The sequence below is a fragment of the Paramormyrops kingsleyae genome, chromosome 3 (assembly GCF_048594095.1).
Source record: "Paramormyrops kingsleyae isolate MSU_618 chromosome 3, PKINGS_0.4, whole genome shotgun sequence".
In the NCBI taxonomy this organism is placed as follows: domain Eukaryota; kingdom Metazoa; phylum Chordata; class Actinopteri; order Osteoglossiformes; family Mormyridae; genus Paramormyrops; species Paramormyrops kingsleyae.
Window position 1 is genome coordinate 5998097 of NC_132799.1, and position 17379 is coordinate 6015475.

The 17379-nt window shown below is 48.7% G+C and overlaps 1 protein-coding gene across 3 annotated transcripts; it reads right to left on the bottom strand.

Moving 5' to 3' along the window:
- Positions 1 to 291: 291 nt before the first annotated feature.
- Positions 292 to 17349, bottom strand: spast (spastin). 3 transcript variants are annotated; one of them, XM_072709491.1, is made up of 18 exons: positions 17228 to 17349; positions 16876 to 17055; positions 16562 to 16702; positions 15951 to 16034; positions 15585 to 15668; positions 15218 to 15369; positions 14999 to 15132; positions 8304 to 8397; positions 8119 to 8193; positions 7650 to 7721; positions 7479 to 7554; positions 7287 to 7378; positions 6954 to 7033; positions 6184 to 6226; positions 5997 to 6076; positions 5757 to 5827; positions 5562 to 5602; positions 292 to 1841 (listed from the first exon to the last, which is right to left on the bottom strand). In XM_072709491.1, exons 1-18 carry the CDS (start codon positions 17292 to 17294, stop codon positions 1716 to 1718), a joined length of 1692 nt encoding a protein of 563 aa, XP_072565592.1. In that variant the 5' UTR covers positions 17295 to 17349; the 3' UTR covers positions 292 to 1715. The 3 variants fall into 3 exon arrangements, with proteins under 3 accessions (XP_072565592.1, XP_072565593.1, XP_072565594.1); XM_072709492.1 differs by having other exon boundaries at positions 16876 to 17344; XM_072709493.1 differs by having other exon boundaries at positions 16562 to 17344.
- Positions 17350 to 17379: the final 30 nt, after the last annotated feature.

Consider the following 17379-nt stretch of genomic DNA (forward strand, 5'->3'; position numbering starts at 1 on the left):
TGCATGGACCATAGTCTGGAGACAAGGTCACGCTAAAGATCTGGTACAATCCGATGCAGCGTCAGGAAGCCAGGGGTGGTCATGTGGTCTCTGTGTATTGAAACATTATTAAATGGGCTGCTATATCGATGATCTATCATGCCATTGGGCAAAATATCTACCTGTCAGCGGGCTGCAATGGAGTCCAATCACGGAGCAAATGGGAACCTGTCAAACGATCATCAAAGCAAAATGAGAAGCCCTGCAAAACGAAAAAAGTCAAGACAGTATTGACGCAGGAGAAGACAAACATGTCATTAAACAATTTATTTGCTTAGAAATCTTTAGCTACAAATTTCAATTTCTGTGGCTTATGAGAAATTATTATTCTCAATATTCCATAGGCTGTGAGACGTCGGCCGGAGGAACACCGGCTGCAGCTCAGTGATACCAGCCGAACTCATATCCTAAGGAAGATCAGCGACCAGCGTTTGCTATACAATCGTCCAGGTGGCAGTCCAGAATGTTACCAGTTCCTCTTCATGAGGCAGTTAACCAGCAGCCTATGGACCTTAATCAGGAGCAACAAGCCACATCACTCCCATTTTTAATGCCACGCTTCCAGATTCAAACCAAAGCAGGACAGAAGTTTGTGGCTGAGAAACACAGGGGCATGATGCCCCCTTCCTGAGGACATGCGCTACTGCACGTTCATTTTGTTTAATGTAGGTAAACATACAGAAATGAAATTCATCAGGATTATATTAGACTTAATGGGGTTATGCAATTGTGCATTTATTTTACAGCATTCTTAAATTACTTTTTGTTTTTGTTTTATTATATTGTCACCCCATGAAAAAAAACACTTTGACACACTCCTTATTCATTGTTAATCAAAATCATATACTCAAGGCCTTCTTTTAATTACACATTCTAAGAGAATGTTCTTTTTAGGCATGCTGTGACAAACCATAATGATATACAAACCCTAATGTATACCCTAGAATAACCTTAAAACAAATCAAAATAAACACAGCTCTGTTTTTTGTTCCCCCCAAACCTTGAGTTATCCAGCAAATGAAATTTTATAAACAAAAATGAAAAATACATAACAAATCCGTAAAGCAGCACAACATTGAAAAAAAAAATGGGGGAAAGATGGTAACGCTGATGTTCCGGAATCTGGGAGAAGGACTCCTATAAAACCGCGTTTCCTTTAGCAGTAAAAAGCCTTATTGAGCCACGACAGGAATTAGAAAAATTGGAGTGGAGCTGCTGTTTTAGTCGTAGACAAGAAACACCTCCCAAGCCATTCGAAAGCTTCCTTCTGGTGAGTATTAAAAGTTCACGGAAAAACAGTCAGCCATCATCCCCGTAAGAAAATCTTTTTGGGGAAAAAGGTCCTCTTCACTCTTAAGGCACACGTATGTTTATGGCTGAGTGTTAAATGTGTGCTTCTGACATCAAACGCTGCCGCTCTCAGTCTAATGTTTTTTTTTTAAGTTATTTAAAGTTGTTTTCACAGAATTTAAATTTAAATATTTACTATATTTAAATATGGTCTCTGGTCATCTTCAGGACAGTCGCAAGGCACAGAGAGGTATCCTTTTGTATTGCTTGGTTACTGGGTTAATGCTCAGATTCCTTCAAGCTCCAAAGACAGATTGCTCCCATTTCATTGTCTCCTCCCTTGTTCCTGGCCGTCTTTCACCTCCGAGCCAGGAGAGGGCGGTGTTTCACACAGCAGTGGTGTCCCCGTACTCCTTGTTCCAGCGCTTGTACATGTCAAGGGTCTGTGGGCTGACGCTGTGCTTGATCTTCTTCAGCGAATCCACAAAGTCACGGAATGTGATGTTTCGCATCTGTGCAAGGACACAAATGAGAGATGGAACAAAATGAAAAAAATCCCAGTCCACAGCAGCACAAATGCATTAACTACTATACTACCAAATATCCATCCATCCATCCATTTCCTCCCGCTTATCCGAGGTCGGGTCGCGGGGGCAGCAGTCTCAGCAGGGAAACCCAGACTTCCCTCTCCCCGGCCACTTCATCCAGCTCCTCTGGGGGGATCCCGAGGCGTTCCCAGGCCAGCCGAGAGAAATAGTCCCTCCAGCGTGTCCTGGGTCTTCCCCGGGGCCTCCTCCCAGTGGGACATGCCCGGAACACCTCACCAGGGAGGCGCCCAGGAGGCATCCTAATCAGATGCCCGAGCCACCTCATCTGACTCCTCTCAATGCGGAGGAGCAGCGGCTCTACTCTGAGTCCCTCCCGAATGACCGAGCTCCTCACCCTATCTCTAAGGGAGAGCCCAGCCACCCTGCGGAGGAAACTCATTTCGGCCGCTTGCACTCGCGATCTCGTTCTTTCGGTCACTACCCACAGCTCGTGACCATAGGTGAGGGTAGGAACGTAGATCGACTGGTAAATCGAGAGCTTCGCCTTTTGGCTCAGCTCCTTCTTCACCATGACAGACCGATGCAGCGCCCGCATCACTGCGGACGCCGCACCGATCCGCCTGTCGACCTCCCGCTCCATCGTCCCCCCACTCGTGAACAAGACCCCGAGATACTTAAACTCCTCCACTTGGGGAAGGATCCCATCCCCGACCCGGAGAGAGCATTCTACCCTTTTCCGGCTGAGGACCATGGTCTCGGATTTGGAGGTGCTGATTCTCATCCCAGCCGCTTCACACTCGGCTGCGAACTGTCCCAGCGAGAGCCGAAGGTCACGGTCTGATGAAGCCAACAGGACCACATCATCTGCAAAAAGCAGAGACCTAATCCTGAGGTCACCAAACCGGACACCCTCAACGCCCTGGCTGCGCCTAGAAATTCTGTCCATAAAAGTTATGAACAGAATCGGTGACAAAGGACAGCCCTGACGGAGTCCAACCCTCACCGGAAACAAGTCCGACTTATTGCCGCTCATGCGGACCAGACTCTGGCACCGGTCATACAGGGACCGAACAGCCCTTAAAAGGAAGCCCGGCACCCCATACTCCCGGAGCACCCCCCACAGGACTCCCCGAGGGACACGGTCGAATGCCTTCTCCAAGTCCACAAAACACATGTAGACTGGTTGGGCAAACTCCCATGAACCCTCCAGAACCCTGCGGAGAGTATAGAGCTGGTCCACTGTTCCACGGCCGGGGCGAAAACCACACTGCTCCTCCTGAATCCGAGGTTCGACAATCCGGCGGACCCTCCTCTCCAGAACCCCCGAATAGACCTTACCAGGGAGGCTGAGGAGTGTGATCCCCCTATAGTTGGAGCACACCCTCTGGTCCCCCTTCTTGAAGAGGGGGACCACCACCCCGGTCTGCCAGTCCAGAGGCACTGCCCCCGATGTCCACGCGATGCTGCAGATGCGTGTCAACCAAGACAGCCCTACAGCATCCAGAGCCTTCAGGAACTCTGGGCGGATCTCATCCACCCCCGGGGCTCGGCCACCGAGGAGCTTTTTAACCACCTCAGCGACCTCCGCCCCCGAGATAGGGGAGTCCACACCCAAGTCCTCATACTCTGCTTCCACATCGGAAGGCGTGTCGGTGGGATTGAGGAGGTCTTCGAAGTATTCCTTCCACCGACCCAAAACGTCCCGGGTTGAGGTCAGCAGCACCCCATCCCCACCATAAACAGTGTTGATGTTGCACCGCTTTCCCACCCGGAGCCGCCGGATGGCGGACCAGAATCGCCTCGAAGCCGTCCGGATGTCGTTTTCCATGGCCTCACCGAACTCCTCCCAAACCCGAGTTTTTGCCTCAGCGACCGCCGAAGCCGCATCCCGCTTGGCCTGCCGGTACCCGTCAGCTGCCTCTGGAGTCCCACAGGCTAAATAGGCCCGATAGGACTCCTTCTTCAGCTTGACGGCATCCCTCACCACTGGTGTCCACCAGCGGGTTCGCGGATTGCCGCCGCGACAGGCACCGACTACCTTACGGCCACAGCTCCGGTCAGCCGCCTCCACAATGGAGGCACGGAACATGGCCCATTCGGACTCAATGTCCCCCGCCTCCCCCGGGACATGGGAAAAGTTCTGCCGGAGGTAGGAGTTGAAACTCCTCCTTACAGGGGATTCAGCCAGACGTTCCCAGCAGACCCTCACTATACGCTTGGGCCTGCCAGGCCTGGCCGGCTTCCTCCCCCACCAGCGGAGCCAACCCACCACCAGGTAGTGATCAGTTGACAGCTCCGCCCCTCTCTTCACCCGAGTGTCCAAGACATGCGGCCGCAAGTCCGACGACACGACTACAAAGTCGATCATCGAACTGCGGCCTAGGGTGTCCTGGTGCCAAGTGCACATATGAACACCCTTATGCCTGAACATGGTGTTCATTATGGACAATCCGTGACGAGCACAGAAGTCCAACAACAGAACACCACTCGGGTTCAGATCGGGGGGGCCGTTCCTCCCAATCACGCCACTCCAGGTCTCACTGTCATTGCCCACGAGAGCATTGAAGTCCCCTAGCAGAACAAGAGAGTCCCCAGAAGGAATGCTCTCCAACACCCCTTCCAGAGACTCTAAAAAGGGTGGGTACTCTGAACTGCCGCTCGGCGCATAAGCGCAAACAACAGTCAGAACCCGTCCCCCCACCCGAAGGCGAAGGGAGGCTACCCTCTTGTCCACCGCGGTAAACCCCAATGTACAGGCGCCCAGCCAGGGGGCAATAAGTATGCCCACCCCCGCTCGGCGCCTCTCCCCGCAGGCAACTCCAGAGTGGAAAAGGGTCCAACCCCCTTCAAGGAGACTGGTTCCAGAGCCCAAGCCGTGCGTCGAGGTGAGCCCGACTATATCTAGCCGGAATTTCACAACCTCGCGCACCAGCTCAGGCTCCTTCCCCATCAGAGAGGTGACATTCCATGTCCCAAGAGCTAGCTTCTGCAGCCGAGGATCGGACCGCCAAGGTCCCCGCCTTTGGCCACTGCCCAGCTCGCAATGCACCCGACCCCTATGGCCCTTCCTACGGGTGGTGAGCCCATTGGAAGGGGGACCCACGTGCCTTGTTCGGGCTGTGCCCGACCAGGCCCCATGGGTATAGGCCTGGCCACCAGGCGCTCGCCATCGGGCCCCAACCCCAGGCCTGGCTCCAGGGGGGGGCCCCGGTGACCCGCGTCCGGGCAAGGGAAAACGTGTTTCCATAATTTTTTCCATCATATGGGGTCTTTTGAGCCGAACTTCGTCTGGTTCCTCACCCCGGACCTGTTTGCCTTGGGTGACCCTACCAGGGGCATAAAGCCCCGGGCAACTTAGCTCCTGGGATCACTGGAACACGCAAACCCCTCCACCACGATAAGGTGTCGGCTCCAGGAGGGGTACTACCAAATATTCAATTCAATTTCAATTTATTTTTATATAGTGTCTTTCATAACAGAATCGTCCCAAGGTGCTTTACATGGGTGTGATACATTAAACATCGTTAGAGCAAGTAATACAATAATACAAAAGTATTCAGAAATACAAGATGGATACCACAAAAAAGTGATGCTACTCTTTTATTTAATGCATTTTTCTAAGTACATGACACCCTGTCACTGAATATTCATGTTTTCAGTCTGTCCCAGGTATTAGGATCTTACCTCATTGGCTGCCATGTTTTTTACTTGTTCCGGATGGAGTTCTGTCGAAAAATGATTGGGCAAAATGGTACATAATGGTCACATAATGTATGTATGCAGGGTCAGGAATGGGGGTAAAGAACAACATCGGGGTGCCACGGTGCAAGACAAGCAACTGAGACGATCTGTTTTTGTCTGACGAGCTGCCAAACTCACCCCTGATTGGCCCAAGAGCTGCGTCCTTAGCCAGAGCGGTCAGGTCACTTCCTGAGTAGCCTTCTGTCATTCTGCACGATAAAAACCCTTATAAACCCTCATTCCCGGTAAGCCAACATTTAGCATCCCTGGTGGGGCAGTTAAAATGGAATATTACAAATGCTACAGTACAAAGGGGGTGATGCTGGGGGGGGGGGCGCCGTAGCTGCCGAACGGCACGTTTGCAAAGCGGGGGCTTGCCTGGCGAGCTGCGTCAGCTCATTCTGGTTGAGGGGGCTCCCCTGCTTCGTGAGCAGATTCTTCAGCAGTCTGAAGCGAGTCTTAAAGGAGAAGCCATGTCAATATCAATGACGTCATCGAAACGATTTTCAGAATGAGCTTCCCAACCAGGCATGAATAGACGAGGGATGGACAGGATGAAACGCACCTCTTCTGTGGGTAGCGCCACATACACCCTTTTTGCGAAGCGTCTGCAGAGACAGGAGATTTTGGGGGTAAACAAACGCGGAGCCTGTCAGGTTGCTGATGTCATTCAGTAGGAAGGATTCTGCATTTGGTACTACAGTAAAATCCCCTTATAACAGACTTCAAGGGACCTGGCAAAACAGTCCAGAGTCCGTTATATCCAGAGTTGCTGTATGCCCAGAACACAACTACAGGACACCATTTACTCATGCCACACCCCAGCAGACACACTTGTGGTACAGATTATTATATTGTACATGTAGTAGTCCAACTTTACCTGAACAGATGCGTGACTATTAATAATCCCGCCACGCGACCTTATAGGCGGAGCCTTCATGTCCGTTATAGCCGAACAAAACTACAGCTAAAAGTGGCCCTGGGGACCAAATTGTTTGTTCGTTATAAGCGAAATTCCGTTATATGCAAGTCCGCTATATCCGATGATATTTCTGCATGTTCTTAAAGGCGCACGGCCGGGACCAGTGGACCTCGTCCGTTATAGACGATATTCCGTTATAAGCGAGTCCACTATAACGGGATTTTACTGTACTGCCATTATTGTACTATTACTATTTATATATGCTAATTACAAGATTGTGTCATACATAAGCGGTCAAAGAGTATCTAGTCACCAAAAGTGACATAAAATGATAAATAGAAAAAAAAAATCCCCAGCTGGGTGCCTGGTGATCTCATTGGGGGGTGACTTGGGGGGGGGGGGGGGGCGAGTACCGGAGAACAGCCTCGTCCAGCTCCTGGGGCCTGTTGGTGGCGCCCATCACCAGCACCCTGTCCTCGGCTCCTGACTGGACCTGAACGGGCATGGATGGCACCGCTAATTCAGTCAGCACAATCATCCAAGGACGGTAAAGGCTATTTCAAAATCAACACCTGAAAGGCAGTCGTTTTACCCTCAAGATGACAGCACAATAACATTTTGCAAAATAAAAAAAATGAATTTTGTGCTTTGGGAGCTTGAGACCCTAATGCTATCTAGGTTCAGTGACAGGGAAGCACCTACACACCGTCGACACCCCCCCCCCCCCAAAAAACTGGCGATCTCACCCCATCAAACTCAATCAGGAACTCGGTCTTCAGTCGTCGGCTGGCATCGTTCTCCCCTTCCCTCCTCTCACACAGCAGGCTGTCGATTTCATCTGAGCAGGAAGGAGAGGCGGCCAGCAGGGGGCAGGCTGTCAGTGTCTGCTGTATACACCTGACAAACGGCACGAGTACCATGCCGAACGTACGCCTTACCGATGAAGATGATGGAAGGCTGCAGTTCCCTGGCGACAGAGAAGAGCGCCCGGACTAGCTTCTCTCCTTCACCAACCTGCAAGGTACCGGCCAATTGGAAAGCTGTCTTCTCTAATCAATAAAATACTGCATTTTATGGAGAGAATGTTGTCATTTGTTTAATCCACTTACATATTTAGAAGTGAGGCTCGCAGCACTTATATTGAAAAAGGTTGCATTGGATTCCATGGCAACAGCCTTAGCCTAATCGTGGTTGATAAATGGAACACAGTGAATTTGTTAATACGAGCTCATTAAACACACTTAATCAACCTGTATTATTAGATCCCCTATAAATGGATGTTAAACATGTAGCTGATGTGCTAGATAGTAAGATGCATATATCTTATCTAAATTAGTGTTTTTATTAAAGACAGGCGCTGTGATGCCTTCCTTGTGTGTTTAATAAACCGTAAACTTAACAGACCCAGACTAAACTTAATAATAAACCCTATGCATTGATAACCCCTTAAAAGAAAGTTTCACTATAATTCTATAAATTGCTGTGAAACACAATGACCTAGAGGGGAAGCTCAAGATCATTTTAATAGGGTGACAACCATCATGCATCCCCCCCGAGTCTTCAACCTCTTCAACTCACCAGCATTGTCTTGCCATTCCCAGGGGGGCCGAACAGAAGCAGGCCCCGTGCTGGGGCCCTTAGGCCAGTGAACAGCTGGGGGGACACCACCACAGTGAGGTTGACAAAAATAACATCAACGTATAGTTATTTTTACATTTTCCTTGGTAAATTTTAAATGCAATTCTCCTTATTCGGGAGCTGACCTCTGGTCGCAGGGCAGGGAGAATAACAATCTCCTGTAGCGCTTGCTTGGCAAGTTCCTGTCCAGCGACGTCCTCAAAATGCACACTTGACCCACTAAAACACACACACGCACATGTTTGTACACTTTGTGGGGACCATCCATTAATTTCTATGGACAAATCCTAATCCCAACAATGACAAGCTTAACCCCTAACCATAAGTAATCAAACAAAACAAAAGGTTTTTTGCATTTTTACTTTTTTGATTGCAGTCACAGTTTTTCCTTCTGGGGACCAGAAAATTTTTTTTTCACATTGTGGGAACATTTGGTCCCCACAACATAATATTGTAGCGGTCGCGGCGTTCACTGCACGATTTCAGTAACACATTTAAAATCGAGCAGACACCTTCGCCTCCACAATACACGGGACAAAACTTTCCGTACCCCAACAAGTGTTTAATATACATGCATGTTCCCTAACTACATAAAAGGTGACACAAACAAACACACAGTCCGAGCAATGAATGTACATATATTAAGTCCAACAGAACTGATCAGTCTTTTAATGGCGATTCCGATGATGGGGAGCTGGCAAACGGAACAGTCTTACCATGAAGGCGATGGAGTAGGGGATGACGGAAAAGTCGGTTGATGGTGTAATCCTGGTACTTAAGGTGACGTGGGTGTTCAACCAGTTCAATGGGGTTAATCCACAAACAGGGAAGACAAACGCGGACGATCTTCTTTGCGGACAAAGACAATACATTCACTACAAATGAAAGGACTTTAAACAAGAGACGCGGAAAACTAGTTCTCTCTTGCACCTTTCTTTCAGCCTCCTCTCCTGACCCTCTTCCCTATTACTTTCCAAACCACCACCTCCCTTCCCCTAATTAGTCACCTGGTTATATCAGGTAAACTCTTAAAGGGGAAGTTACATTCTAGTGCAGAGCTAATATGGAGGATAGAGCGCCCTCAGGCTTTCTGGATGGATACCATGTCGAGCCTAGGGGGTACCTCCCTTATGGCCATCGGCTATGGTAGCACTATGTGCGGTGTCACATATACCCCCCCCTCCAGCTGGGTCACAAGGGGAAGGACCGTAAAACGGCTTTATGTCCACCACATTTATTGTGTCGGTTCTCTCCCCTTTTCGCACTCGATAGTTAACCGGGCCTAGCTTTTTGACTATTTCAGCGGGTCCAGCCCACCGAGGAGCCAACTTGGCAGAGTAACCTCGGGCGGCGTCGGAGAGAGGGTGAGTCCTAATCCAAACAGATTGTTTGGGATGGTACACAGGGTTGGCACGTCCTCGGTTGTACGTCCTTCCCTGTTTCTCTTGTGCCTTTGCGACGTTCTTTCTCACCATGTCCTTGAGTTGGTCTTGACGCTCCAGGAGGGAATAACGTTTCGACCCTGGGGAGGATGCAACATGGATGAGCCGGTCAAAAGGGCCCTTAAGAGACCGGCCCAGTGCTAGTTGAGCAGGAGAGTGTCCTGTGGATTCTTGGACTGCCGAGTTAATAGCAAAGCGAAACTCTGCTAGCCAAGTGTCCCAGTTCCGATGTTCTTCCTCTACGAATGAGGCAATCATACTTTTCAGGGTGCGATTGACCCTTTCGGTCAGGTTAGTCTGGGGGTGATAACTGGTGGTGAATTTGTTGAGCACCCCCCATGTCTTGCAGACCTCTCTAAAAATCTGGCTGGTGAACTGACTGCCCCGGTCTGAAACAAGAAACTTGGGCGTTCCCCACCTGGTAAAAATCTCCTTCACCAAAACGTCAGCGATTTTAGGCGCCGTGCTGGTCCTGAGGGGAAACAGCTCCACCCACTTTGTGAAGTAGTCCACCACTACTAAAAGAATGGAGTTCCCTCGGCCACTTCTAGGGAAGGGGCCCATCAAATCTACACCTAACATCTCGCCAGGCTCTGTGATAGGTGTAGATTGTAAGAGTCCTGCAGGAGGCTTGTTGGAAGGTTTATACCTTTGGCAGGTGTGGCAGTTTCGGACATACGTCCAAGTGTCTTGACGGACAGTGGGCCACCAGGCCACTTCTATAATCCTCAGCAAGGTCTTCAGACGACCAAGATGGCCCCCTAAGGGATTATCATGGTAGTGGTGTTGGACTGGGAGACGCAGTACCTCTGGGACCACCAGTTGGTAATTAAAGCCTTGATCCCCCTTCGGCACGCGTCGGTAGATGATCCCATTTTGATCCACAAAGGCTATCCTGGATGGATCTCTCAGCTCCCCTAGCGGCCTTACTTCCTTCCGAACCTCCTGGATCCAGGGGTCAGTTAGTTGGGCTGCCCCTATCTCAGGTAGGGACATAGGTAGTTCCATCTGTGGTTTCCGTAACGATGACATAAGCGAGACCGATGCCCCTACAGGAAATACTCTGGACAAGGTGTCAGGCACAATGTTCAAACATCCCTTTCTGTAGATGATTCGGAACTCAAAGGGTTGTAACCGGAGGGTCCAGCGAGTTAGCCTAGAGGAGTTCTTTGGGTTATTAAAAGCCCAAGTGAGAGCGGCATGGTCTGTAACGACCTCAAACGACACTCCCTCCAAAAAATGGCGCCAGCGCTCGACCGCCCACACTACCGCGAGGCACTCTTTCTCTGAGACAGAGTAATTCCTCTCGGCTCCGGTTAAAAGTCTTGAAGCAAATGCGAGGGGTACTTCACGCTCCCCTTGGTCCTGGGTTAAAACCGCCCCCAACCCCATCTCACTCGCATCGGTGTGGAGTCGGAAAGGCTTGGCTGTGTCTGGATGGCCTAGGACAGGAGGATGTACCATCGAATTCTTCAGGTCTTGGAAGCTGTTGTGGCAAATGTCATCCCATGCCCAAACTGCTCTCTTCTTCAACAGTCTATACAGTGGCGCTGCCCGGTCAGCAAAATGGGGAACAAGCTTGTGGTACCACCCCACTAGCCCCAGAAACCTCTGCAACTCTTTCAGGTTCTTGGGGATGGGGTACTCTAGAATGGCCTTTGTCTTTTCTGGGTCAGCAGTAACCCCCTGACCTGAAACTATGTGCCCTAAAAACCTTAAGGAAGATTTGAAAAAGACACACTTCTTCAGGTTGAGAGTGAGGCTGGCCTCTTCAAGCCTTTGGAATACCTTCCGAAGGTCAAGTTGATGTTGGGTAGAGTCTGGGGAGTATATAATCACGTCATCAATGTAGACAAAACAACAATGGCCCCTCAGATCCGCTAGAACCCTCTCCATAAGCCGTTGGAAGGTGGCTGCAGCGTTCTTCAAGCCAAAGGGTAAAACACGAAACTGAAATAATCCCTGAGGGGTAGTGAAGGCAGTCAATTCCTTCTGGCCGGGCTCCATTGCGATCTGCCAATATCCTGACTGCAAATCCAGGGTGGTAAAAACACTAGCCCCCTTAAAAGACTCTAAAATCTCATGGATCAGAGGCATGGGATAGGCATCAAACACAGTCCTGCTATTTAGCTGGCGGAAGTCCACACAAAATCTCATGGACCCATCTGGTTTAGGAACTAAAACCACAGGAGCAGCCCACGCCGATGTAGAAGGTTCGATGATCCCCTCCTCCAACATCTTCTTGACTTGGTCGGCCATGATCTTCTGTTTTAGAGGCGAAACCCTGTAAGGGCGGCTGTGTACCGGTCTACTGTCAGTTAGGGTGAGGGAGTGGCGGCAAAGAGAGGTATAGCCTAGGACTGCTGACTTCAGGGAAGGGAACTCTCCTAACAACTGGCCCACCCTGGGGAACTCCTGTATCCCCTTAGGCAGTTCCTGGCATGATGGAGAGGGGCACGAAGCTCCAACTAAAGGCCTGCTTCCCACTGAGGAGGGAAGGCTAAGATCTACAGCACGACCACTCCGCAAACCTTCCAGGAGCTCCACCGGAACATAAAGGGTGACTGGCTCAGTGTTCTCCTCAAAACCCCCCTTCCCTATGATCCTATTCAGGAAAACTAGGGGCTGATGATAGGGGGGTAAACTGTAGCGACCCCGAGCCCAGTCCAGTCGGATACGACTCTTGGCCATAAAATCCAATCCCAAAAGCATAGGCCACGCCAAATCTTCATCCGCTAATACATAAAATGAAATACTGAGTGAATGAGCTGCCACCTTGAGGTGTAGCAAAATACAGCCGAGGGCAGGTTTTTGCGCCCCATCCGCCAGGGCAAACTGCTGGGCAGGTGCTTGAGTAAGTCTCCCTGAGGATGGCCGTAAAACCTTATAGGTTGAATAACTGATAAGAGAGAAAGTGGAACCAGTATCCAAAAGGGCTGGACCTTTCCTTTTCCCCACCACGACTTCAATAGCCATAAGTGCTGGAGGAGCTATGTGCAACACCGGGTCGGGCGGAGAGTTCTTGGCCTCAGACCCCATAGCCCCCCTTTTCTTAGGGCCGGGTCGTGCCTCTTTGCTCCCTTGCACCCGGGCCCAATAGTCCCGTTGACTGGCGCGGTCTTTTTCTATGAGAGTCCCTACCCTTACGATATCAGCTACCGTCTCCACTGCCCCTCGCATGATTACAGTCACTTGGGGATTGGCATGATCCAGAATCTTCTGTACCACCTCCTCCTCAGTCACCTCAGGCTTCCACTTTAGGCAGAGAGCACGATAGTCATAGGCAAAGTCCCTGATACTTTCTTGGGGTCCTTGAACCCTGGCTCGCAACTGTTCTTCCAACTCTGCCTGGAAACCCGAAGATAAAAAAGCGCTCAAAAAAGCAGCTTTGAATTCTTGCCATGTCTTTATGGCAGACCTTTCAGCCTTCCACCAATTGCGGGCAGAACCCTGCAGAACTGTATACAACAGGGCCAGCACCTCCGAATCAGACAGATTATGGAGAGATAAAAACTCCTCGCACGCCTCAATAAAAGCGAGGGCGTCCCCCTTGCCTGGGTTGTACTCAGGGAACTGAGGCTTAATAGGAAGGTACGTGCTGCGGGGGTGGATAGTAGAAAGGCCCTCAGCCTGAGAGCTATCTCGGTTTCCCAAGACCCGACTGGGTGTACTAGTAAGACGGACACGGCTTAGCTCCTTCTTCCACTGCTCATCCCTCCTTTTCAAACACTCCACTACCGCCTTTTCTAAGGTAGCTAGTTGTTGTTGTACACGCTCTTCATTCGCTTTCATCCGATCTATGAGGAACTCCCTTAAGGTAATTTCCCTCTCTATAGCTTGTTGTTGTGCTTCACGCAGCTCCACAAGATCCTGCTCCAAATCAGCCATCCTGCTGTTAGCCATTTCCAAGGCCTGTTGCATCCCTCCTAATTGTTCCTCCATCTGTACCTCTTCTTCACCCTCTCCCTCCTTCACCTCCGAGATATACATACTACCAAGAAGGTCGGTTAACTGAGTAACCTCCCCTAGGGGACTACCAAGAAGGTCGGTTAACGGAGTAACCTCCCCTAGGGGAACAGAGCGAATAGTAACAGTAGGAGGCACCGCAGTAAGAGACGCCTCAGCACCATTCCGTTTACCCTGTACGCTCGTATCAGCCATGGTACCCTCACCGCGGCAACCCTAATACATTTAAATCGTTTTATCGTTTACCAAACACAAACGCGTATCACACGGACTACACAAATACAGAAACACAAATAACTAATACAACGCAATCAACATTCGACAACACGCATTAAAACGAAAACAATGAAGTGAATAAACCAATACAAAATATAAAGAAACGGTAAATTAAGACAATAACCAACACACGCGGTATAACATTTCACAAACACTAGATCACATGGGAACAATACATATACTCCTGAAAGTCTCCCCGTACGGGCCACCACTCTGTAGCGGTCGCGGCGTTCACTGCACGATTTCAGTAACACATTTAAAATCGAGCAGACACCTTCGCCTCCACAATACACGGGACAAAACTTTCCGTACCCCAACAAGTGTTTAATATACATGCATGTTCCCTAACTACATAAAAGGTGACACAAACAAACACACAGTCCGAGCAATGAATGTACATATATTAAGTCCAACAGAACTGATCAGTCTTTTAATGGCGATTCCGATGATGGGGAGCTGGCAAACGGAACAGTCTTACCATGAAGGCGATGGAGTAGGGGATGACGGAAAAGTCGGTTGATGGTGTAATCCTGGTACTTAAGGTGACGTGGGTGTTCAACCAGTTCAATGGGGTTAATCCACAAACAGGGAAGACAAACGCGGACGATCTTCTTTGCGGACAAAGACAATACATTCACTACAAATGAAAGGACTTTAAACAAGAGACGCGGAAAACTAGTTCTCTCTTGCACCTTTCTTTCAGCCTCCTCTCCTGACCCTCTTCCCTATTACTTTCCAAACCACCACCTCCCTTCCCCTAATTAGTCACCTGGTTATATCAGGTAAACTCTTAAAGGGGAAGTTACATTCTAGTGCAGAGCTAATATGGAGGATAGAGCGCCCTCAGGCTTTCTGGATGGATACCATGTCGAGCCTAGGGGGTACCTCCCTTATGGCCATCGGCTATGGTAGCACTATGTGCGGTGTCACAATATATACCTGGCTACACACACACGCGCGCGCACACACACACATGCACACACAGGCAAACGCGCACACACACTTCCCTGTTATCATCGTCACAATCCAGTAGTTACACTCCAACTGATTCACCTGATATTGTACGTTTGTTTCTCCAAATCTATAACGGTAAAATTGCCACCAAGTCGCTAACAGTGCATTTCGGCGTCTCCCACCTGTCCACAATCTCATTGAGGATGAGGTTGGCCAGCCTGCTGTCCACATTCTTGAAGTTCTTCATGGTTCTCTTCTTGGCTGGTGTGGGAGCTGCCGGCTTACTGTTGGGTTGATTTCCAGCTCTGACTGGGCCCTTTAGAACGAGATGGAGGGGGTTGCAAGTCAAGACCTCTACTGGAGCTGAGGATGGTAGCTTTCAGAGATAACTATGAGTTTACCTTGGCACTACACACGCGAGCTACTGGCCGGCTAGGCTGGGAAGAGGACGGCCCACCAGCAATTCTGGAACTTCCAGGGACTGGCTTTGACTGAGGCATGGGAAGGCTGGGCCGGGCTGGCAAAATGGTTTTCCTGGAAGCCAGTCGACTCTCTACAGAAAATTAAACATTCATTTATAAATATTCATTCAAGAGAGCACAGTGTGTTAAATATGCACCTTGTGTATTTAACCTCCAGAAACTTCAACACCAATGCAAGATTTTACAAGTTATTATGAAATCCTGCTTGAAATCAACAAAATTGTATTTAGGGAAAAAAACCTGAAACTCTGTAAATAAAAATAGACCATAACTGCTATTATCGTACCTAAAAGCTGCAACCGCTCCTTGGCCATTGAGAGATTTGTGGTCATTTTGTCTTGGATACGCCTAATCCGGTCACGGTGCTCACCTAACACAGGTAAAACAAAACACAGGTAAAACAGGAGCAGGAGCAGACAAAAATACAGGAAGGGGTCAAATGCAAACAAGTGCTACTAAAAATGGATGCAGTGAGACAGACTGGATAATGTGAACTAATTATGTTGATATGTTACAATAGGAGAACATGATTTCATCAGTGATTATTAACAAATTCTCTGAAAATGGGCATGAACACTTTGGGGAACCTAAATCAGTAATTAAAAGTATTATTTTTAAATAAATATTTTGGGGAATATGATGAGCAGATTACCTTCCCCAGTGATCTTAATTGCTATTCCTTTCTGCAGCTCCAAAATGCCCTTCTGGTACCACTTGACAGCCTGCTCTTTCTGACCTGGAATCACCAATGCAGAGGCAAACAGGAAAATGAGAGATACTGGCTTTACCCAGTGGTTGGCATAACAGATACGGCTATCTGTCAGAAAGCATTTGTTTGTGCCATTTACCACTCTAGCTGTGATCAGTTTTACTGTGGGTCATTAATGACCCTCTGAGCATCCTGAAATTGCACTGGGAAACAAATGTTTTATTTGCTAACTTCACACCAAGCCTGACCCTGGTGTCTGACAATCGAGTAGTACTTAAACTTAACACCGTCTGAAATCAAGGAAAAAATGTATCTGGACTGTATTAAGTAATAAGATTCATTATCTTAGTTTCATATAAATAAAACAACATGGAAATCCTCAAGGCGGTGAGGCAATACATCGCCAAATATATTAAACCACAGAATCAGGACCGTGAAATAACGTCAGGGATCTAGCTGTGATTTAGGTGACACAGGTGACCATCCCAATTTACGAGGCAACAACCCGGAAAAAAAAGCAGCGCCGTGTTGTTAAAACTGCCCTGTTGTCTTACCTTTGTCATCTTCGTCAATCTTCAGGGCCAGAGATATGTACTCAAATGCCTGCTTGTGACAGTTTCGGATGCGATCTGAGCTGCTGTCCCCGGACTCATGATCACCGATGTCCATCGGATTTTTAACTTCAGCAGCCATAGCTCGATAACAAAACAAAACGAAGCTTCAGAGTTCGGAGCAGTGGTAGCAGGAGCAGGGCTATCAGGCTCAGCACCGCACACGAAAAATGTAACCGATCCTAGGGGTACTAACTAACATAACGTCGGCTGAGCAGTATTCTGTTATTTGGCTTTTTCTATGCGATATAATTCACCTGTCTGATTTGGGATCACATAACATAACATAACCCGCAGGAATATGACAACTAAATAGTAAGAGGTGGATATTCCACAGAGCAAGTAACGGCGTCCTGCGCGTGCGCAGACATGTAGTTCCAGGTCTGGATGTTTGTTGTAGGAAGTACGCCAGGCACGGCAAATCGCAGGACGCAAACCTGCAAGAGAATTTAGGAAATGTTAGCTGAAATCACAATGGACGAAAATATGAATACAAATATTATATAAATATAAAAGAGGTTGTCAATCCGATCATTTGTTTGAAAGCATGTTGCATAGAATTCTTCCCTTCATCGCTTATTGCATTTCATTTGGATGCTGCCCACGTGCCTGGTTGTGTCCTTTTTATTAATTGCTTTTTGTTATATCCTTGTGTACTGATTCGTATCTTGTACATTTGTTGTTAACTATGTATCAATTTGACAAGTTCTCTTTGAAGCGCCCAATCAACGCCCTTAAAAAGTCATACAAAGTAGTTCCGG

Excerpts from the sequence above, each read along its gene's own strand:
- spast (XM_072709491.1), bottom strand. The coding sequence starts at position 17,294 with ATGTACAAGATACGAATCAGTACACAAGGATATAACAAAAAGCAATTA. Across the intron at positions 17,056-17,227 it reads AATAAAAAGGACACAACCAG|GTTTGCGTCCTGCGATTTGC; the intron begins GCACGTGGGCAG and ends ATTCTCTTGCAG. Across the intron at positions 15,669-15,950 it reads AATTAAGATCACTGGGGAAG|GTGAGCACCGTGACCGGATT; the intron begins GTAATCTGCTCA and ends TACCTGTGTTAG.